This window comes from Antechinus flavipes, chromosome 1 (assembly GCF_016432865.1).
Source record: "Antechinus flavipes isolate AdamAnt ecotype Samford, QLD, Australia chromosome 1, AdamAnt_v2, whole genome shotgun sequence".
NCBI classification, from domain to species: domain Eukaryota; kingdom Metazoa; phylum Chordata; class Mammalia; order Dasyuromorphia; family Dasyuridae; genus Antechinus; species Antechinus flavipes.
The window spans coordinates 715,688,390-715,709,742 of NC_067398.1; the positions used below are offsets into that span (position 1 = coordinate 715,688,390).

The window sequence follows — 21,353 nt, forward strand, 5'->3', positions numbered from 1 at the left end:
TAGGTAACGCGGCAGCTCCGAGAAGCCGAGAGACCCGAGGGAGGCCTCTGCCTCCCCCCCACCCTCACTCCCCCCCCTCCGGTCACTCCGGCCTCCCAGCATCCTCTAAGCTCCGAGAGACCGCGGCCTCGCCGTCCCTCCCCTGCCCAGAAACCCTCCATGGCACACAGCAGGTGCTTAATAAATGCCGGCGGTTCCACTGGCTGACTGCTTAGGAAGGCAGAAGCAGAGGGGCCCGGGGGGGGGGTTCCCGGAGAGGGAGTGAGCGGCGGTCAAATGCAAGTCCTCCGACTGGACATCGGGCCTTGTCCCAGCCCGACACCCCCCATTCTCGGCCCCCCAGCCCGATGCCCCCCGTTCTCAGCCCCCCCAGCCCGATGCCCCCCGTTCTCGGCCCCCCAGCCCCGACGCCCCCCGTTCTCGGCCCCCCAGCCCCGACGCCCCCCGTTCTCGGCCCCCCAGCTCAGAATTCTCCCATTCCAGGCTGCCCGTCTCCTTGGGGTGCTGAGTTCTCTGCTCTGTGTTCCCAGCTCCCCCCGAGTTCCAGAGCAGGGAGGGGAAGGGTCCGGCCCACGAGACCACTCGCTGTGACCCAGCCAAGGTCAGCGCAGGCGGCCCGGAGAGGGCCCTGGGCCACAAGGAGCCCCCAGCCTGAGCGTCCTCTGGCCCCCAACCGGGCTGCACTTACCAAGTGGCCCCGGGGGAAGCAGGCCCAGCCCCCTCCTGGACCCTTGGCTCCCCGACCCCCTCCGTTCTGGCCTCCCTCTGCCCCGCCCCCACCGGCTCTCCCCGCATGGCCGGGCACCTCGGGCACCTGTCGGGCTCCAGTGTCACTTACACACGCTGTCCCCAGACAGACGGTGGGGGAAGGGCAGCGGGCGGGGGGGGCCCTGCCTGACAACGTGGGGCGACCTTCCCTGTCACCGCCGAGACATTGATCAGAGAGAGCTCATGTGGGAGCACGGGGGAGGGGCGGGGTCCCCACTGTGCCTCTGGCTGTGACCCCCGGGCCTCCATTGCCGGGGGCACAACAGAACTGGGGTCTCGCTTGGGCCGCAGGATCCGGGACAAACTAAGGGGAGCCCGGGCCAGAGTCCTGTGGGGGTCTGCCGCTCCTGGTGCCCCCCGGGCCTGCCCGGGCCCACAGGCTGCACACACACACACTCACATCCCCCCCATCACCGCAGTTACGGCCCCCCTTCTAGTAGAAAGGACCACCCCTCCCTCGGGCCTCCCCAGGCCCACCGCCCCCTGTCCTTGGCCCAGCCTGTGCCCGAGGCTCCCAGGGGATGGGCCTCAGTGTCCCTTTCTGCACAAAGGGGCCGGGGGTCTCCGGGGGGGGATGCTGCCCAGGGGGCCCCAGGAGGGAGGCAGGGCCGGGCCCCTCCCCAGGCCTCTGTCCCAGGCCCGCTTAATCATTACTTGGTTTCCCGGCACTTTGGGCCCCGACGGGGGGCCGCGAGTGCCGCAGGGGGCTGTGGGCAGGCACAGGGCCCCGGGCCCGCCCCCGCCCCCGATTGTTTTCTCTGCTCCCGTCATCTCTGACGGGAGGGTCTCCCTTGACTCCTCTCCTTGCCCAGGGAGGGGGAAGCCTTTTTAGCGGAGAAGATGGAGGACTGTCATTTGAGCACAGGGGAAACTGAGGCAGCGGCGGCCCCTGGTGGGAGCCTGGAGCAGAGACTGCAGGAAGTGCGGCTGCCCGCGGGTCCCTCGCGGCCTCCTTCCAGGGCCGGAAGCTCTCGGCAGGTGCCCCCGCCCCCCCCCGCCCTTCCCCCGCGTACATACCCTTCTCTCCCGAGCTCCTCGGGGCAGCTCCCCGGGGGGGCCTCCGCGTGCCGTCCAGGGCCCTGGGGGCTCCCCGCGTCTGTCCGGCGCCGCTCCGGGGCCACCGCATGGACACTCGGGCCCAGGCCCCGCTCAGCGGCCCTCAGGTGCGGGGCCAGGTCTCCTGCCCGCTCCCACCCTCCTCCCCGGCTCCCTCAGCCAATGACGAGCCCCAGCCCCCGGCCCCGGCCCCCCCCCCCCATTCCTGGGAGCTGGACGGGCCGGGCGGGAAGCACAGAGAAGCCATTCACCTCTGGGCCCGGCCCGGAGGCCCCCGAACAACGGGCCCGTTTGTCTCCCAGCTGCGGCGGCCCCAGCAACGGGGCCATTGTCCGGGCTGAACTCCGCCTGCTCCAGGCCCCCGGAATCTGGAGTCAGCCAGGATGAGCCCCCAAAGCATCCCTTGTGAGGGGGGCGGTTCTCGGGGCAGCTGCCAGGCCGGGCCGGGGCGGAGGGAGGCCGGGGACGGGCCCCTGCCCCTCACTCACGGCGCCCTCCCTGGCCCCCCGGGGGGAGCCCTCAGCTGAGCCCCAGGCCCCTGGGCCATTCCGTGCCCTCGGAACAAGCTCCCCCCCGACTTCCGCCCAGCCCGCCTCATCTGGGGGTCCGGGGCCAGGATTCGGCCCTTGGTCGCCCCAGGACTGGGGGGGGGCTTCCGGGGCCTTACCGCCCCCCCCCGCCAGCCCGGATCCCAGCCTGCCCGGTTCCCCCCTTTGTTTCCTTCCTTCCCCAGAGACGGGAAGACCCTTGAGCAGCAAGCCCCCCTCCCCCAGACTCCACCCCCCAGCCCCAGCCACTCGTCTGTAGAATGGGGCCATTGTGCGGCCAGCAAGCCGCTGCCTGGGACCCAACTGCTGGGGCCGCGGGTCTCCGGGGAGGGAGGGCCGAGCCCGGCACTGAGGGCTCCAGATGTCCCCAGCTGCCCCTCAGACAGCGAGGGCCCGGCCGGGCGGCCGAGCGGGGGCAGCGCCACGGTCCGGCCCAGGCACTTCAAAGAGTGCGGGGCCGTGGGGGGCCGCCCCCAGCATAGCTGAGCCACTCTGGAATGGGGAAAATTCGGGGTCAGCGCTGCCCCAGAGGGGGGGCCTGCGGGCGCCCGGGCGCGGGGCGGGGCACAGGCTCAGCCGAGGAAGGGGGCGCCGGTCAGCATGACAGGCTCCATTCATCCTGCCTCCGGCCTGGGAGGGGACTGGCCCAAGCCCTGGTGGTCAAGGGGGCCAGAGGCAGAGGGGGAGGCTCAGCCCCCTGGGCCACGGGCGCGGCAGCGGCAGCAGCCATGGGACCAAAGGGCCCGGACCACAGGAAGGCCCAGGGCGTCCCTGGGATGGAGGGGCCGTGGCTGTCCCCCCGATCCCTGCCACCCGGGGCCCCCTCCCCGTCTCCCTCCTGGGGGCTCCTTCCGAGCAGGGCCTTTGCACACAGGAAGCACCTCATTCAGCCCTCGCCCAAGTCCTCCTCACCCCCCGCTCTGTCTCACGGCCCACGCGCACAGCAGGAAGGGCCTCCCTCGGGGCGCTCAGTCTGACTGCCGCTTTACACGCACCCACTTTGCAGATGAAGCAACTGAGGCAGAAAGCCCGACTCCCCAGGATCCCAGAGCCAGCGAGTGCCCGAGACAGGCCGGGCACCGAGAGCGGCTCCAGGCTCACCTGTCCGGAGCCGTGCAGAGGGCGAACGGGGCGGAATCGGAAGCCGGTCCTCGCACTCGCGCCAGCCCGTTCCGCCCACTGAGCTCTCCTCGGGAAGTCCCTCTCCGACGTGGGACGGACCACAGGGCCCCGAGTCCCAGGCGCCGGGAGCCCAGATCGCGGCCCCTCCTCGCGGCTCGTCCTCTCCCTGCCAGGCCCTCGGGCCCCGGTCAGTCCCGTATCAGACGCCTGTTTGGGGAGGTCAGTGAGCCCACAAAGCTCGGCTCCGGGCAGTTCCCAGGGAACAAAAAGGGAAGGTCCGGGACAGAGCCTCAGGATCCAGCCCCTGACACAGACCTAGCCCAGGAAAGTCGGGGAGGTGTCTGACCTTCTGAGAGAAGGGGGTCATGGAGAGGTCAGAGGACAAAAGCCCATTGGATCCATCTGGCCATGAAGGGGTCGTGGGTGACAGGGGGGAGCGGTCGGAGGTTCAGAAGGGAAGGGGGGCCCAGTTACGTGGAAGGCCCATCCTGGCTCGGGCCACCAGGCAAAGGAGCGAGACAAGCCCAGCCTGAGCTTCCCTAACCTCTGTGGTCTCAGTTTCCCCATCTGTTAAAGGGGACGCCATCTCCCGTGGGGCCTCCCTTTTGGAGGTGTCTCAGAAACCAGGGATTCGGTCCTTCAGCAGCCCCGGGGCACGGCTTCCTCTCCCGGTCAGAGGCTTCCACAGAGCTCCCCTTCCCGCTGCCCGCGTGCCCCTTCTTTCTTATTCAATGCCCCGAAGAACAGGGAGTCGAGGCAAGCTCCCATAAGCCTCCTTGGTGCCTCCTTGGTACCTCCCTGGAAGCAGCCGAGCGGACCCGCCGACCACGCGGTTTCGATGTTTGCTGACAGCCCCAGGACCAAGCGCTGACCGCTGCACCTTCCGGCTGCTTTAAATGCCGCTCCCAAAATTTTGTGCGTCAGCGTTAATTTTTTCAGTTCTGTCCAACTCTGTGACTCCATTTGGAGTTTCCTTGGCAGATACAGCAGGGTCTGAGTCTCCTTCTCCAGCCCATTTTACAGATGAGGAAACTGAGGCAGCAACTTGCCCAGGATCACACAGCTAGTGTCCGAGGCTGAATTTGAGTACAGATCTTGTCTCCAGGCCCAGTCCTCCACCCACTGCACCACCCAGCTGCCCCCTTTATCACTGAAACCCCCCTTAGAAGGTGAGCTCCCTGAGGGTAGGACCTGCTTTTGTCTCTGCGTCTGTACCAGGGCCTTGCTGAGGCTGGTCCCTGAGAGGGTCAATCCCAACCCCCACTTCCCCTCACAGGCTCTCCCTGGGCCATCACACCATGCTTTTCAACCAATTCCAGTGGCAGAAGGCAGCCGTTGTCACAGCATTCTCCCTCAATGAGCTTGGCCCCAGCTCACCTCTCCTCCCCAGGCCTGGGAGCTCCAATGTTCCCCAGGAGCCCCAACGTTCCCTGGGAGCCGGGGCCTGCGGTACCTCATTCCCTGGGAGCCGGGGCCTGTACTACCTCAGCCCCGGCCTGGGAGCCCCAATGTTCCCTGGGAGCCGGGGCCTGCACTGCCTCGGCCCCCCGGCCTGGGAGCTCCCACGTTTGCCGGGAGCCCCAACGTTCCCTGGGAGCCGGGGCCTGTAGTACCTCATTCCCTGGGAGCCGGGGCCTGCACTACCTCGGCCCCCGGCCTGGGAGCTCCAACGTTCCCTGGGAGCTGGGGCCTACACTACCTCAGCCCCGGCCTGGGAGCTCCAACGTTCGCCGGGAGCCCCAACGTTCCCTGGGAGCCAGGGCCTGCAGTACCTCGGCCCCCCACCTGGGAGCTCCAACGTTCGCCGGGAGCTCCAACGTTCCCTGGGAGCCGGGGCCTGCACTACCTCAGCCCCGGCCTGGGAGCTCCAACGTTCCCTGGGAGCCGGGGCCTGCGGTACCTCATTCCCTGGGAGCCGGGGCCTGTACTACCTCAGCCCCGGCCTGGGAGCCCCAACATTCCCTGGGAGCCGGGGCCTGCACTACCTCAGCCCCGGCCTGGGAGCCCCAACGTTCCCTGGGAGTCGGGGCCTGCGGTACCTCATTCCCTGGGAGCTCCAACGCTTCCTGGGAGCCGGGGCCTGCAGTACCTTGGCCCTGGCCCGCCATCTCCTCTCCGCCTCACACCTCGGAGCTCCCACACTGGGGGCCTTCGGCCTCGGCTGCTCCTGCCGGCCCTGCAGTCCCAGTGGCCTCAGACAGGTCCTTGAGTCATCAGCACTCCGCCTGATCCGCATGATGGAGAAGGCAAGGAAGAAGCGGCGTCGCCCCCACTGTGGCCCAGGCCCTCTGGCCGACCCTCCCCGAGCGGTCTCCCCTGGAGGTGATTAGGGCCCGTCCGGCCTTCCCGTCCACAGCCCCCCAGCCCTCGGCACAGAGGAGCTGTCTTGTTGTCCTCTCGCCCTGGGGACCTCTCCCCCAGCTCCCCGCCCCTGGTCTCCTGGGTCCTGCCTGGGTTTTTCTCACAGCCGACCCCAGGAATGGCCACCGGGGACCCTCCCACCCACCCCAGCCCCGCCAGTCCCTTCTTTGCCCTCGCCCCGACCTTGGCTCCCTACACGCCTCAGTTCCTTTTCCAGGTCATTACCCTGGACGACTTCACCCACTTCCCCTTTCCCAACTCCCCCCTGGAGCTCACGTGACCTGTGCCCTTGCCTCCCTCCCCCAATCTCAGCCCTTGCCAAGCTGTGGCGCCGGATCCCTGCCCCCGTGCGCCTGCCAGAGCAGACATCTGTGCCGAGGGGCTCACCCCGCCCCCCCCCCCCCCCCATGCAGGAGACCAGAGCGACATATCCAGCCCCTCGCCTCCTGACTAAGCCGGGCCCCAAACGGGGCTTGTTCGCTTCAGTCATTTCCGAGGCCCCCTGGCAGATCCTGGAGCGCTGGGCCGGTTCTCTCTCCAGCCCATTTTATAGATAAGGACACTGAGGCAGACAGGACAAAGGGACCTGCCCAGGCTCACCTAACTAGAAGGTGTCTTGAGCTTGGATTTGAACTCAGGGCTCCGGGCCGGCACTCTCTGCACCGTGGCGGCCCCGATCTTCACCACCCCCGAAGCCCCCATGTTCCAGAATCGCCCCTTTCTGTCCAGGGACCCATCCTCCTTTCATCTCCCAGTTCGCACCCTGACGATGACCTCCCTCTGACTCCACGCTCCCCCGTCCCCCGATATCTCCTCCGTGGACGCCAGACCCTGCCGTCCCCACCTCCGCACCGGGCCCCTCCCATTCTCGAGCAGCCGCCATTATGGTTTAGGCACCCGGACCCCCACAGGAGCCTCCAAATGGACGTCCCCGCCCCAGGTCTCCGCAGGTCCGTCCCTCCATCCACAGGCTCTGGGGCCCTTTCAGGCTTCTCCTCTCCTTGGCACTCGTTGCCCTTTGCAGCTAATCATCGACAACCTCCCCCCCTTGTCTGGCCAGAGGGATGCCACCTCTCCCCTTCCCACAGCCAGGCCCCCCCCCCAGTGGTCACCCCCACCCCCACCCCGGCCTTTCCGAGGTTGCCCGGGCGCCCTCTGCCCCGACCACCGCGGTATTTATTCGGCAGACTCCGGGGGGCTCCGGCAGGAGCGGCCGAGGCCAGGGGCCCCCAGTGCGGGACCTGGCAGAGGGTGGGCCTGCACGCCGGCCCCCGCGGGCTCCCTCCAGGGGCCGGGGAATCTGATAGCGGGGAACAAAAGGAGTCACCCGAGAAGGCCGGAGCCGAGGGGGACCGATACCCTCTGCAGGAAGGTTTCCCAGGAGGTGCCGCCTGAGCCTGGGGAGGAGGGGGCCCTGGGGGCCCAGCAGCCTGGGAGGGATCCACCTCCCCGCCCCCTCCCCGGGCTGCCCCCGGGTCAGGCCTTTCTCCCTTTCCTCCTCACTGGGCCCTGCTTCACGGGGCCCAGTCCCAGGCGCCATCTGAGCTCTCAGACCCGCCCTCAGAGCCTCAGTTTCCCTGTGCGGACGGCCCTGGGCACCACGTGACCCCGAGGAGTGGCCCGTGGGTTTCAGCGCAGAAGGGCAAGGGCTGACCTCGTCCAGCCGCCTCGTGGCTCCCCCTCCTCCCCAAGCTCAGCCGGCCCCATCACACTTCTCACACACTCGCATCGCTCCCAGAGGCCACCAGGGGGCAGCCCAGAGCAGAGCCCAAAGCCTAGAGCCAGGAAGCCGAGTTCCAATTGTGCCTCGGACCTGGGAGCCCCCAGCCAAGTTACTTCACCTGTGTGTGCCTCAGTTTCCTCATCTGTTAAATGGGGTAATGACAGCACCTCCCTCCAGGGGCAACTGCGAGACTCAAATGAGGGAATGTTTGTGTCTGGCACACAGTAGGAGTTTTAGAACAATCAGGCTATCATGGCTGTGAGCTCCGTGAGCCCAGGGATGGAACCTTCCGGGGCAGCATCTCGGAGGCCAGCCCCACGTCAGCCTGCAGCAGAGCCGGGCCCGACGCCCCCCGCCAGGGGCAGAGCCGGGAGCTTCCAGGACAGAGTCCGCCACATCAGTCCGCACGTTTATTTGGAAACGCTTCCTCAGAGATACAGTAAGCGCCAGTGAGTCCCGGCTGCATCCAGAGCCGAGGACAGGGAGCCCCAACATGGAGGGTTCCACCCGTCCTCGGGGCCTTGTCGGTCGTCCTGCCGACACCCTCTGGATCCTCCCCCACTGAACCCACTCTGGGAACAGCGCTGGGGTGAAGGCCGGGGAGCCCCCAGCCCCACAGGGCCCGGCCCTGGGGAGGATCCGAGCCGGGAAGCCCCGGGGACCGGCCAAGTCAAGGGGGAACTTCCATCCAAGCGTCCGGCCGGGCCTGGGCCAGGCCCAGCAGCAGCGTGGGGGGCCCAGCAGGCCAGGCTCAGGCCCGACGCGCCTTCTTCTGCTGCTTCTTCTCGGCCTTCAGGGCCTCGTCGTGCGCCTTCCTCTTCTGGGCCAGTTTGTTGGCCTGCGAGAGGGAGAAAGTGCTTTAAACGAGGGGGAGCAGGGTGCGGCTCGGTCCTCCCTCCCCAAAGGTTCTGGGCCGAGCGAGAGGGTCGGGAAGTGTGTCCAGCGCCCCTTCTTGTCCCGGGAGCACAAACTGCTGCACAGAAGGTCCTCCAGAGCCAGGCTCTGTCTAGAACGGGGGTGTCAGGGCTGGGGGGGGGAGGGGCTGAGAATGGGGCTGTCTGAGGCTGCTCCAGCTGAGGTGGTCACAAGGGGGGGAGGGGGACGCAGGCCCGGCTCACCTCGCGCACTTTCCGCCTCTTGCCGAACATGATCTTGTCGTACAGATACTTCTCCCTCTTCCTCATGGTCATGATGGCCAGCCTCTTCGCCTCGTTCTCCTCCTCCTGGGGCAGCTGACGCCTCTTGTCCAGGGTCCCCATGGTCACCTGTGGTTTCTGGGGAGACCAGCGCATCTCGTGACCTTGGCCCCAGAGGACTATGGGGGGGCAGCCCCCATGGGGAAAGGAGTAAGGGAACAACCCTCCTCCCTCCCCCCCACCCTCCCCGGCTTCTGCCTGGGCTGTGTAGGCCTTTGGCCTTGCCTGGGCCCAGGGAGGGAGGTGCAATTTCGACCCATTTTACAGGTGAGGAAATTGAGGCAGGAAGGCCTTGCCAGAGTCCCATAGCTGGTCCTCAGGGCCAAGATGCCCAATCCTGTGAGAGAAGCAGCCTGGGCCCCCTTGGGAGTGACATCCATGCCCCGCCCCCTCCCCCAGATGACCCCAGACAGGCACTCTCGTGGCCGTTTTCAGGCCCAGCCTGAGGCCCTGCCCCAAGTTACAAGGGAACAAATGGCGGAGGAGGCTCTAAAGCCCGACCCCCGACCCAGGTCTGACCCCCGACCCGGGCCTGGCCTCTTTCAGCTCCAAGAGGCTGAAAAGATAGGGATGGCCACTTCCCCCTCCCCCTCCAGGGGCCCCAACTGCTGCCCATGTGTCACTGGGACGGACCAGGAGAAGAGGGGCTCGGGCCGCCCGCCCATGGTCAGGAGTAGGGTCATCCCAGGGCCCCCGCCTTCAAGATGCTTCGGTCCCATTGCGTCCCCAGCCCTGGAGAAGCGGGGCGGCCCCCCTACCTTTGTCTGCGTCCTCTGCGCTTCCATCACCTTCAGCTTAGCCTCCTCTTCTTTTTCTGAACCTTCCTCTTCCTCCTCTTCCTCCTGATCATCACCTTCTCCCTCACCTTCTTCCTCCTCCTCCTCACCTTCCTCCTCCTCCTCCTCCTCCTCCGACTCTGACTCAGTCGCCTTTCCTACAGGAAACACCCGGGGACATGTGGCAACAGGCCGAGGCCTCCTACCCACAATCCTCCCACCCTCGTCAGAAGACCCCCAGCCCCCTCTCCGCCAGCGTGGGCTGGGGTTACCTGGGGTCTCGCCCCGCTGCAGGGCCAGCAGCTTCAGCTTCTCAGGGGGCACGTAGTCTCCTTCCTTCTCGATCACGAAGGGCGAGAGGTGGGGGGGCAGCAGCACCCCGGGGAAGTAGTCCTCCACGGGGAGCCGGAGCCGGGCATTGACCGAGTCAAACACCCACTGGGGCTGGACGTAGCACCTGGAGGGGTTGGGGAGACGGGCTTGAGGCCGGTGCCGGGGAAGCGAGAGGACGGGAGGGGACGGGAGGGGATGGGAGGGGCCGAGGGGCGGCACTCACCGGCCGATGACGGGGGTGGGCGGCAGGGGCCGGTCCACGATCTGATGGGTGATGGAAGGCTCCTTCTCCTCGAACGTGGCTCCGATGCACAAAGACTTGTCCCATGACACTTCCCCCCCGAAACTCCTGCACGGGGAAGGGGAGGGGGAGGGGTGGGTGAGGCGGGCACCTGGCGGGAAGGGCAGGAGGGCCAAGGGGTGGGAGGGGGCGCGGACAACAGCCCGGGGCAGGGCCATGACGAGGCAGCTGCTAGCGCGGTGCCGTCAGGCCGAGGCTGTGCTCGAACATCGCCGCCACTGCTTCCTTAACCCGGGCGGGGACCGGCCCCTGTCTGCACCCTGCGCCCAGCCCCCACCGCACAGGGACTTCAGAGAAGAGCTTCGCCTTCTGGTGCCGCCTCCCTCCCCCACATGCATTACCTCACACGTAGCAATACATGCACACAAACCGCTCACACGCGCCTGCACGCTCAGGCACGTCTTCCACTCACACCCTCGCGCACACAGACACGCACGGCGCTGACCTGATGATGAAGGCCAGGGCCTCCCGGGGGACCTCCCTGTTCAGGAAGAACTTCAGCCCCTCGAAGAGCTTCTTGTGCTTCTCCTGGGCCTCCCGCTCCTTCCTCAGCCCCTCCTCTTGCTCAGCGTTCTCCTATGGGCACAGCAAAGAGGGGCCCCTGAGGTCCAGCTGTTCCCAGGGTCTCCCAGGCCCGCTCTCGCTGTCTCTGGACATGGGAGGGACGAGCAGCATGGCCCCTTCCCTTCTCTGGGCCACTGGCTTTTGGTGGGAAGATTCAGGGTCAAAGCGTCATATAATAGTGGTGACCGTAGGCCGACACTGAGCCTCAGTCCTCTCACTGAGAGACTCCCCTCCCGTTCTCCCTGGGGATGGGGCGTGACCCCACGTAGCCCAGAGGCCCCTCTCACCCCATCAACAGGGAACTCGTCCATCTGCTCCTCCTCCTCCGTGACGGGCACCACCACGCGAGCCAGGCTGGCGCTCAAGGCCGACAGTTTCTGGAGAAAAGGGACCAAAGGAGAGGCCTGGAGGCGAGGCCAGGCCAGCGAGCGGGCCGCTCTCCCCTCATCCCAGCAGCCTCCGCTCGGGGAGTCCTGAGTGGCCGCTGGCCCCCAAGCCTTACCTCCAGGGAGCTCTCAGAGTCCATGGCGTAGGCCTCCTCGTCCTGATCTTTGGAGTCTTGGTCTTTGGGCCTTTCGAGCTAGAAGAGGCTGAGAGTGAGAATGAGGATGCCCATGCTCTGTGCACCAAGGCAGGAGGGCCCTATGACTGGGCACCATAGAATGAGGACGCCCGTGCGCTTTGCACCAGGGCAGGCGGGCCCTCTGACAATGGGCACCATAGGCCGTGCGTGAGAACGAGGATGCCCGTGCTCTGTGCATCAAGGCAGGCGGGCCCTCTGACAATGGGCACCACAGGCTGAGCATAATAATGAGGATGCCCATGCTCTGTGCATCAAGGCAGGCAGGCCCTCTGACTGGGCACCATAGAATGAGGACGCCCGTGCGCTTTGCACCAAGGCAGGCGGGCCCTTTGACAATGGGCACCATAGGCCGTGCGTGAGAACGAGGATGCCCGTGCTCTGTGCACCAGGGCAGGCAGGCTCTCTGACGCTGGGCACCACAGGCCCCTGGCCCAGCAAGAGAACCAGGAGGACACGGGCCCATGACCCAGACGCAGACACTTCTGTGGGCCCCTACGAGGGGACACATTACCTTGGGAGGATACTGAAGGTTGAGCGTCTGGTAGAGGCGGAAGTTGACGAAGCCCAGGAGGGTGGTGTAGAACTCGGTGAAGGTGGCCATGACTCGGTAGTCCACGTCGGTTGGATGCTGGGGGAGCCAGAGGAGGAGAATATGAGGGGCTGTCACAGGGCAGGCAGAGCCAGGAACCCCAGGCCCACTGTATTGGGCCAGGAAGCACTGTCTAGGCACGAGGGGACATATGGAAATTTTTGCCCCTTGGGCCTCCACAGAGCTGTGGCCAGGAGAAGGGCGAGATGGGGGCGCCAGCTCTGTGTGCCCCTCCCCCCACCACACTCATGGCTGCCTCCTCTGAGCCTTTGTTCCATCCCTAAGTGGGCAGGTTGGGACCTGTCCTTGAAGGTCGGGAACAAATTGTTCCCAGAGAAAACAAGAACCACGGGCCAGGAGAGAAAATGCCCCAGATCACTGCTGGAAAGGAAATGCAAAGCACAAGCCCCCGAGATGGTGCCTCCCACCCAGCACATGGGCAAAGATGACGAAGGAGGGGACCGTTGGAGGGGTCACGGGGAGATAGGTAAGCGAGTGCATTGTTGGTGGAGCTGCAAAGTGGTGCGACAGGCTGGCGAGCAACTTGGAATCATTCAGAGACAGCGGCCCGGGAGCCTGGGCCTGGGCACCCACACACTTCCCTTGTGGACAAACGTCTCCAAAAGGTCAGTGAAAAAAAGAACGGTTCCTATTTCCACGCTGTATTTATGACAGGACTTTTGTAGAGAACAGGTCACTGGGGAATGAGGAACAATGAATGTGCTGAAGATGGAGAAGTGTGAGGGGATATGGGTAAACTGAGGCAGAGTGAGGTGAGGACGAGCAGAAATAAGAGTGCCCGAGGCCAACGGACACGTGAGCAGGCCTATCGTGGAAGCCCAGGCTTGGCTCTGGGGAGGGCAGAACGTGGGCCTCCTGATGCCCTCCCTGAAGAGGTGGGGGACTATGGGCACCTGCTGGGCAGGGTCAAGCCTGGTGCTGGGAGGTGTGAGTCAGATCAGAGCGAGATTTCCATGGAAGTTAAGGCTGGAAGGGCCCCCCGGGCCACTCCCTCATTCTACTGGGGAGAAAGCAGGGCCCAGAAGTTCTTGCCCGGGGTCACACGGGTTCTGTGACCAGGAAGGACTGGGGACAAGCGTGAGCGACAGCCTCCGGTGTCCCTCCAGCTCTGGCCCAGAGAGAAGAGGCCGGGTAGCAGGCGGGCGGGCCACGTAAGCCTCCACGGGAGCCTACTGCCAACCCAACCTCAAGAAGGCTCGGGGGCCTCCCCGTCCTTGGCCACCCCTGACCTTACAGGCAGGAGAGTCGGGTCGGAGCCCTTTCCTCCCCCCACCACCACCCCTGCCCTCCATCTGCTCTGCACCCGCTCCGTGTGGGGGAGGGGCTGGCCTGCTCAGAGCGGGAGCTTCCTGCGGGCAGGGCCTGCCGCCCCTCTGTCTCTCTCCCCCCCAGATTGAGCACTGGGCCTGGCACACAGCAAGCACTTAACCAGCTCATGCCCCACGGGAAGGAACAGATGTAGATTTGGCTCCTGGGAAGGAGATGCGGCCCCTGGAGCTCCCCGACACTGACAGGGGCTGGGCCGGGATCTCATGGGGACGTTCCCAGGCAGGTGGATGCAGAGCCGGCCCCCGGGCCATGGCAGCCAAGAATCCGTCTCCCGGCAGACCCCGAGCAAAGGGGCACGTGAGCGCAAGGAGAGGCTTTGTGGCCAACAAGGTGAGTTAGTGCAAGAGACGGAGGGAGGACAAGGGGGGACCCGGGGAGCCCCGAGCTGTCAGCAGGCCTGGCCCAGGCCCAGGAGGAGGCAGGAGCGCTCACAGTGCAGAAGTCAGAGATCTGACGAGCGAGGAAGGGTGGGATGGTGACGAGGCCATGAGGGGCTGTGGGGGCTGGGCACCGAGGGAGGGAGGCAGAGGAGGCTCATCCATGAGACCTGGGAGCTCTGGGGGGGTCTCACAAAGACCCACCCCAACAAGGAAGGGACAGGGAGGCTCATGAGAGACAACAGAGAGCAGAGAAGGCACCTGACAGCTCCCCCTCCCCCGGCCCCTTTCACTGGCTCCCTATTCAATGGCCCCAGAGAAGCACAAAGGGAGCAGCTGAGCTTCCAGGGGCAGGAGGGGGAAGGGAGGGCACAGCCAGCCCTGGCTGGGCCTGGCCAGCTGTCAGAAAGTCCCGCCCCCCCAGGAAACAGACCCCGGCCTCCCCTCCTGTCCAGCCCACCCAAGATCTGTAGGCCCAGGGAGCGGGGAGACACTGCACAGCAGGAGGGACCCCAAAAAGAGGACAGCACAGACACCAGGGCCCCTAAAGAGGGGACAGCACAGCCCCCCAAAAAGGGGACAGACAGCAGAGCCCCCACAACGAGAGGATGGCACAGACAGCAGGGCCCCCCAAAGGGGCTCAGCAGCCCCACCATGACTGACTCAGCTCAGTTTTTATAAATGGATCCTGGCTAAGATCCTAAGCCCAGAGGGTGCTGGGAGGTTCACCCCAAGGGGCAGAGACCAGGTTCCCCCCCACCTGCTACTCCAAGGGGGGGATTCGAGAAGACATGGAGAAATCGCTGATAGATCTCCTCGAAGGACCTGCCCGAGATCAGAAAGAGGCCTTGAACCCAGGGCCTTGGCCTGACATCTTGACATGGGCAAAAGGGGACACTCACGTTGTGGGAGAAGGCGTAGGGGGTGATCCACACGATGGGCTGGCCCAGAACCTCGGCCTGGTAGTAAATCCCTTTGATCGACAGGAAGACCTGGGGGGGAAGGGCAGGTAAGGAGAGGAGAGCACGGGGAGGAAGGGGGGTGGGGGGTGGCGGCGGGGAGGGGGCAGCAGGGAGGGGTGCCCAGCGCTGGGGTCCCCGGGCGCACCTTGCGCAGAGCCCGGGAGGCAATGACGTAGTTGAGGAACTCCACGGTGAGCCTCCGGCACAGCTGGATGGTCTGAACGTGGCACTTGCCCGTCCGGGGGAAGGTGGAGAACAGGAAGCACATGGAGAGGGCATCGTCCAGGTCTCGCAGGGCATCGATGAAAGAGGGGTACCTGGAGCGACAGGACGGGAATGAGAAGCCGGGGAGCCCCGGAGCCCCTCCCCCCCGCAGGGTGCGGCCTCCAAGGCCGCGGGGACCCCCAGGGGCTTAGGCCTTAGCCCCTGTTCCCCTGAGACGCTGCTCCTGGCCAAGGCCACTCTGGCCAAGCATTTCTTGGGGGAGGGGTCACTAGCTGGCGCCACAATGTACAGAGCGATGGGCTGGGAAGACTCCTCTCCCTCAGACCAAATGTGGCCTGAGACTCTTTGCCAGCTGGTGAGCCCCGGCAAGTCCCTTACCCACGTGCCACTGTCAAAGGAGGGGGAGGAGAAGGTGCCAACCCGGCTAGTCTCGGCCAAGAAAACCCCGCGGGGGGTCACTGAGAGCAGAGCCAGCGCCAGGCAGGGCTCTGGGCTTCCAGTTGGAAGGCACGGGGGGAGGGGAAAGGCACAGGGGGAGGGGGCGGGCACTCCCTCAGTCACCCCAGACCCTCCAGGGACGCCCAACTGGACAAAGTTTTGATAAGGAGCCTGAGGTCCGAGTCATGAGAAGCCCCATGAGGCAGGGGCACCGGGAGCAGAGAACCAGCGGATGCCAGCCTGGAGGGGAAGGCCCCGGGGGGCCGAGTCCCAGAGGCAGCGCTGGGCCGTCCCAAGAGGGCCCCCCCTGACTCCGGCCCAGGGGCCCTGGGGCTCACCGCTCCTTGATGATGTGGTCGAGCTTATAGACGGGCTTGTTGTCCTTCAGCCGCTCCACCGCGTTCCACTCGCTCTTTCCATAGGCTTTCCGGAGCTTCCTGACGAACACCTGCCCAGAGGGAGGCCCAGGGCCGCCTTTTAAGGCCTCCCTTCTTCACCGGGAGCAACAAACCGCCCGTTTCCGGAGACTCCGAGGAGTCCGGCAACTTTCCCGCCTTTTTTTGCTGCTCTAGACTTTGAAGGCGACGACCTCCACCTTGCTGTCCCCCTCCCTCTTCCCCCTCCCCACCCCCACCATCCTCAATTAACAGGAAAACACCCAACTTGTCACAGATGCACATAATGGAACACAACGAGTGCCCGGGGGCCGACAGGGCCACTGCCGGGACCTGCCGAGTTCCCGCTGCACCTGGTCACTGACCCAGCCCAGATCCCCCCACGTCGCTCTCCCCCCATCTGAGGACCCAGGACACCCCCAGGCCACAGCCCGTTTGGCCCCTCCCCGGCGGACGGCCAACCCCTCAGGCCCCAACTCTCGGCTCCCAGGAGGCCTCTCAGGCCGTCCTCACGGGCCCCATGCAGGCAGAGCTTTGGGGAAGGGCCCGGAGAAGCCTCCCGCGCTCCGCGGGCTCTGTGGAGGCTGTGACTCGGGGCTGCCGGGAGCCCCTCTGGCCTAAGGCCGGTCAGGCCGTGGCCGGTGCCTCCCAATTTCTGCGGGGATTCCCGGCCCGTGGCCCACAGCTGGCAGGAGCTGGGAGGCCGGCACAGGGCCACAGCCGCGCCTGGCAGAGACCTGGGCTCCTATTTTACAAAGGGGCAGGACCGAGGCCCCGAGGGCTCCCATGGCTGCCCTGGAGCGCCAGCTTCTCTCCCTGGGCCCTCCCTGGGTCGGCTCGGGGAGGCCTCTCTCCCCCCAGACTAGAAGCTTCTTGAGGGCCCCCCCACCCAAGACTCTGCGCCCACGTTGGGAAGAGCCTGTGCCCGACTGCCCATGAGAGCCGGCCCCCGGGGAGGCCAGAGCCGGGCAGCCTGCCCCGAGTCCCGCAGAGGACGAGTCAGACGGAAGGGAGAGAGAGCCCAGGGAAGAACTTTGTGTGTCTCTCCCTGGCAGAGAGCTCCCCTCCCAAGCGGCTCTGGGCCTTCCTGTACCAAATGTAGCCATGACACAAGCAACCAAGTCACGTGGAGCCATCTGCTGTGGTCCTGAGCAGGGGAGCAGGGGGGAGGAGGGGAAGGGCCCGAGACAGGGGGTGTCAGACTGGGAAGGGCTGAGGACAGGGGGTGTCAGGGCTGCTGGGGGAGGGGGGCTTACAACAGGGGTGTCGCAGCAAAAGACCCCAGACTAAGGAGACCTGATCTGGCCGAACCCCTTCCTTCTGGAAGCTGGTGGGGCAGGCTGGGCCGGGGCTCATGGGATACGTTAGCAGAGGCAGGATCTGTGTTGTTCCCTCCCACCAGAAAAGTCTTTCTACTGCTAACTCCCACCTGATTTCTGTAGAGGGGCCTACAGTCCCTGTGAGGAGGGGGCCAGAGCCCTCGAGGGGGAAACTGAGTTTCTATGGACCTAAGCAATCTGCCCAGGAGCAGAGGCAGGATCTGAGGCAGGATTCGCACCCAGCTTCTCCCACCAGAGAATCCCTGGCTAACGACTTCTAGCCTCCTCTGCTTCCCTGCCACACCGAGGGCCTGGGGAGGACCACACAGCCTCCCATGGTGATCCAAGAAGCTCCTGCCAGGGGCTGGGCTAAACCCTGGGGGCACAAAGAGAAGGAAGAGCTGGACTCTGCCCATGCGGAGCTTCCAGTCAGAAGGGGAGCCACCCCCCCCCCCCCCGCTCCTCCCCCTCCGCCAACCACGATAAAGACGGCAGAGCCCACGGATGGGGCGAAGCAAAGCCTGACCTTGTAGTCCCGGAACTTGTTGACGATGGGCTCGTGAAGGAGAAACTTGATGTCCTTGAGCAGGTAAAAGGTCCTGGCAGCCGTGGAGCCCTTGTTAACCTTCTTCTTATGTTTGGGCTCATGGGGATAAATCCCCTTCAGGATACACAGGCGTCTGGAACAGAGGCAAACGCAGCCAGTGAGATCGGCACCCACTCTCTGCAGGCCGAGCAAGGGGCGCCCCGGGCCCTGGGGCTGCCCGGCCCCCATCAGCGACCGTGGGCCCTGCTCAGCCCCCCCAGCTCCCGTCCCAGCTGGGCACTCTCATAGCCCAGAATCCCAGGCAGAGGGTGGGCAGGTGCCAGCTCTCCCGTGCGTTAGCCGGAGCACAGGCAGCGTGGTGGCCGGCAAAGTCAGGAAGGCCCCCTCAGAACGCCTCCACATCAATCACACAGAACCCCAGACGCGCTGTACGCGAGCAAGGGCAAAGGAACCCGAGCCCTACTCCCGTCCTGGCCCTACGTGGTACACAAAAGCCCAGTCCCCCCACCCAAAGCGGGTACCGGGAAGACCAAACAGCTGTATCTGCTGGCAACTTGCAGTGTCGGGTAAAAACCCTACCCCTAACCGAACCCGTCACCTGTGATGCACCCAGAAACGGGAGTTGTTATTAACAGCAGCTCATTGAGATTGTGGATAAAATAGAGCTTAGCACCAGAAGGGCCCCTTCGTGGGCCCCCAAAAAGGAAAGTCAGATTGACAGAAGGTCAGAGTTGGAAGGGGAGCAGGGTCATGGGGGCAAAGACCAAGAGATTTAAAGCCAAGGAACCTGAATTCAAGTCCAGGCTTACATAGTAACAGAATTTTTGCATATTTCTTTACCAATAATTCCTCATTTTATCCTCCCTGGGAAGTCCTCATTCTACAGAGGAAGAAACTGAGGCAGTTCATTGAGCTGCCATTGCTTCCCTCTACGTCTCAATTTCCCCGGCAGTAGAATGTGCTTTGTGCACATCTCATCATACAGACAAGAAAGCTGAGGTCCCCATGACCAGCTTAATGCCCTTTAAGAGCCGAGAAAGGAGAGGAGCCTAAGGAGAAGCTGAGAGAGGGGGGTGTCAGCCCTGCAAAGGCTCCTCCTACTCAAGGAGTAGGCCCGCCGTTCCCGCCCCCACCTCACGCCTGAAGGTTGGGCTCCGGAGGCCCCATTCTCACCTGAAGTCAGCGAGGCTCAGCTGGAGCTTCTTCCTGGCTTTGTTTCTGGTGATGTAGTTGGTGGCAGATCCCCGCTCATACTTTCCGTGTGGAGGAAAAATAGATTTCTTTGTTAACAACAACTTCTAGCCAATGACCATCAGACAACCCACAAGCACCCAGATGGAGCAACAGCCCGGCGAGAGCACGGCCCTATCGTAACAGGCCACAGGACTTCAGGGGCCTCCAGGCCAGCCTGGATCTGAACAACAATCTCCAAATGTGCATCTAAGAAGCCTTTGCTTAAAGACATCCTGAGAGGGGAAGGTTCAAATCCCAGCTCTGCACCTGCATGGCTTCGGACAAGGCCATCACCAACTGCGGCCTCAGTTTCCTCCGTAAAACAGAGCGAGATGATCTCTGAAGTCCCATGAGTCTTTAAGTTATGATCCTGTGAAGTGTCCTTCACTGCTTCCTTGGGCAAGTTCCTCTTGCACACAATGTCCCTTCTGGCAACCAGCAGCAGGTGTGAGAGGTCCAGCCCATCCCATCGCTGCAGAGTTCGGGTCGAGCCCGTCCCATGGCCGCAGAGCTCGGCAGCCCAGCACCAGGCGTCAGGGGTCCCACGGTCCCATCGCTGCAGAGTTCTGCCGCCCAGCACCAGGCGTGAGGGGTCCGGCCCATCCCATCTCTGCAGAGTTCGGCTGCCGTTGCACAAGCCGAGGGCCCTACCTTGGAGAGCACCAGAACCTCCAAGCCCTGGGCAGAGCAGGCACTTAAACGTTCACTGGTCCAATCCAAGAGCTAAGGGACCTCAGGATCAGGAACTTGAAATTGAATAGGTTGACAGAGGCCTCAGAGCCCAAACTCCTCGAGGTGCAGATGAGGAAACTGAGGCTGAGATGGAGCCCAAGTTCACAAAGCTTGTGAGTATCCGAGGCAGCATCTGCAGCCTCTCAATCCCGTGCTCTGTGCACTAAGGTAGGCTGCCTCTCAGGGAAGCCGTCGGACAGGAAGGCAGCTCAGTGCCATCAGTCTAGAGCCAGCGGAGACCGCCAAGACGGGAAAAATGAGGAGACTGAGGACGCCAACCCCCCCCTTGCCCCATACGTGCAGTGAGGCTGGTATCTGAAGCCGGATTGTCCAGAAGGTCCCGAGACCCCAGCTTGATGACTCCCTTCCCCCTCCCTCTAACGGTTGCTTTTAGTGGCCCCCCCCAGCCCCGCCCCCCCGGGACGCAGCCCGTCCTCAAACCTCAGCTTCTCTGACTCCATGACCAGAGACCCTTTCTCAAGGTACAGCTGTCCAATCCCTCCCTCAGGGATCCTTGCCGCCCCTGGCCCTCCGTATCCTCTCCCCTCAGAAGCCCCTCCTCCACCCACCCCCTTTCCCCCTCTCCGGTCTCATCCTTCTTTCCCTCAGCTCCCCCCCCCCCCATCACCCGTTCCCCCTGACACCTCCCCGGCTCCTCCGTACCTTCTTCTTCTCCAAGCCCCCCATAGCTGCCTCTTCTCACGGCAAGCACCGCGACAACAGCAGCGGTAGACACTTCCTGTCCACGCGGCCTCCGCAGGACCACGTGCTTCCGGGCGCTAAAGGGCCCCGACCCACCTCCTGTCGTCCTACTTTGTGCCTGCTCGAAGCTACAAGGACTCCGCGGGGTGCTCAGCCATCAGGTTCTTTTCCTCCCATGGGGAGGTGCCGGATTCGGGGGTTCCGGATAAAGAGTGCTCCAGGCCGGCGATTCCGGACCGGGAAATCTGAAACGACTTTTCAGGCAGCGCGCTGGACAGCTTTCCGGGGGCGTAACCCACCCTGAAGGCCGGAGCTTGGCGCGAGGCACGCTGGGATGCAAGGGGGCGGAAATAGCGGCGGCAGTGGACGGTGGTAGACGGCGGAAAACTACAAGAGGCCGGAAATGGCGTAGGTAAGTCCGGGACTTGTTGGGGTGCAAGGGGGCGGAAACGGTGTTGGCGTATGTTGGGATGCAAGGGGGCGGAAATAGCGAAATGGGTGGCGTGCGGCATGTAGGATAGCAAAGGGGCGGAACAGCAGCGGCTGCTGGTCCGCGGGAGATTGTGGGATACAGCGGGGCGCCCGCCCTAAGCTTTAACTATTGGGCTCCTTGTGAGAACCGGGCGACAGGAATTTCTGAGAACGTCACCCCGGGCCCGGAGGCGTGGCCGCCGAACCGGTCTCGTCGGGTCCTCGGATGGTGAAATGAGCTAGCTGTGAGCCCTACGCGGGGACCTGATTTACCCTCCCTGGGAAATGGGACTAACCAACTTTTGTCGCCGTTTGCAGTTGGCTTGGGGGAGGGGCGAGGCGGGATTGGGTTCTAGTTCTGCCCGGGACACTTTGCGTCTCCGAAACCACCCTGAGATGGGTGTATCATGCGTTGCCCCATCCCCCACACCCTTCCCAGCAGGAGCCTCAAATGCATAAAATCAGTAAAGCCCAGAGAAAAGCGTGTAATGACCTGGCCAGCTTGATTAGGCACCTACTGTGTACCAGGCTTCGTGTAAACACTACGTCTAATGAAGCTCACACCTTGTCTGGGAGGGAGGGGTGGTTGTGATTCCCACCCGATGGGTGAGGAAACTGAGGCAGGAGACTAAATAAGCTGAATATTTAAAACTAAAGGGAGGGAAGGGACTTGCCCAGGGTC

At 64.5% G+C, this 21,353-nt stretch overlaps 3 protein-coding genes across 3 annotated transcripts in view; all 3 read right to left on the reverse strand.

The window, feature by feature from the left end:
- LOC127545683 (galactosylceramide sulfotransferase-like) overlaps positions 1 to 2,464 on the reverse strand; it is a 36,197-nt gene extending 33,733 nt beyond the window's left edge. The window contains exon 1 of the mRNA XM_051973121.1: positions 1,786 to 2,464. The gene's annotated coding sequence lies outside the window, so the exon portion shown is untranslated. The remainder of the gene's footprint in view (positions 1 to 1,785) is intronic.
- On the reverse strand, positions 361 to 1,539 carry LOC127548704 (ctenidin-3-like). Its single transcript, XM_051976226.1, has 3 exons — positions 1,423 to 1,539; positions 689 to 814; positions 361 to 585 (listed from the first exon to the last, which is right to left on the reverse strand). Exons 1-3 carry the CDS (start codon positions 1,537 to 1,539, stop codon positions 361 to 363), a joined length of 468 nt encoding a protein of 155 aa, XP_051832186.1.
- Positions 2,465 to 7,974: 5,510 nt separating the features above from the next.
- PES1 (pescadillo ribosomal biogenesis factor 1) lies at positions 7,975 to 20,269 on the reverse strand. The gene is made up of 15 exons (XM_051973124.1): positions 20,162 to 20,269; positions 18,707 to 18,786; positions 17,513 to 17,666; positions 15,611 to 15,720; positions 14,755 to 14,926; positions 14,550 to 14,639; positions 11,843 to 11,959; positions 11,251 to 11,328; positions 11,036 to 11,125; positions 10,630 to 10,760; positions 10,107 to 10,232; positions 9,823 to 10,007; positions 9,533 to 9,708; positions 8,697 to 8,852; positions 7,975 to 8,416 (listed from the first exon to the last, which is right to left on the reverse strand). The coding sequence occupies exons 1-15, from the start codon at positions 20,183 to 20,185 to the stop codon at positions 8,330 to 8,332; spliced, it is 1,776 nt and encodes a 591-aa protein (XP_051829084.1). The 5' UTR covers positions 20,186 to 20,269; the 3' UTR covers positions 7,975 to 8,329.
- Positions 20,270 to 21,353: the final 1,084 nt, after the last annotated feature.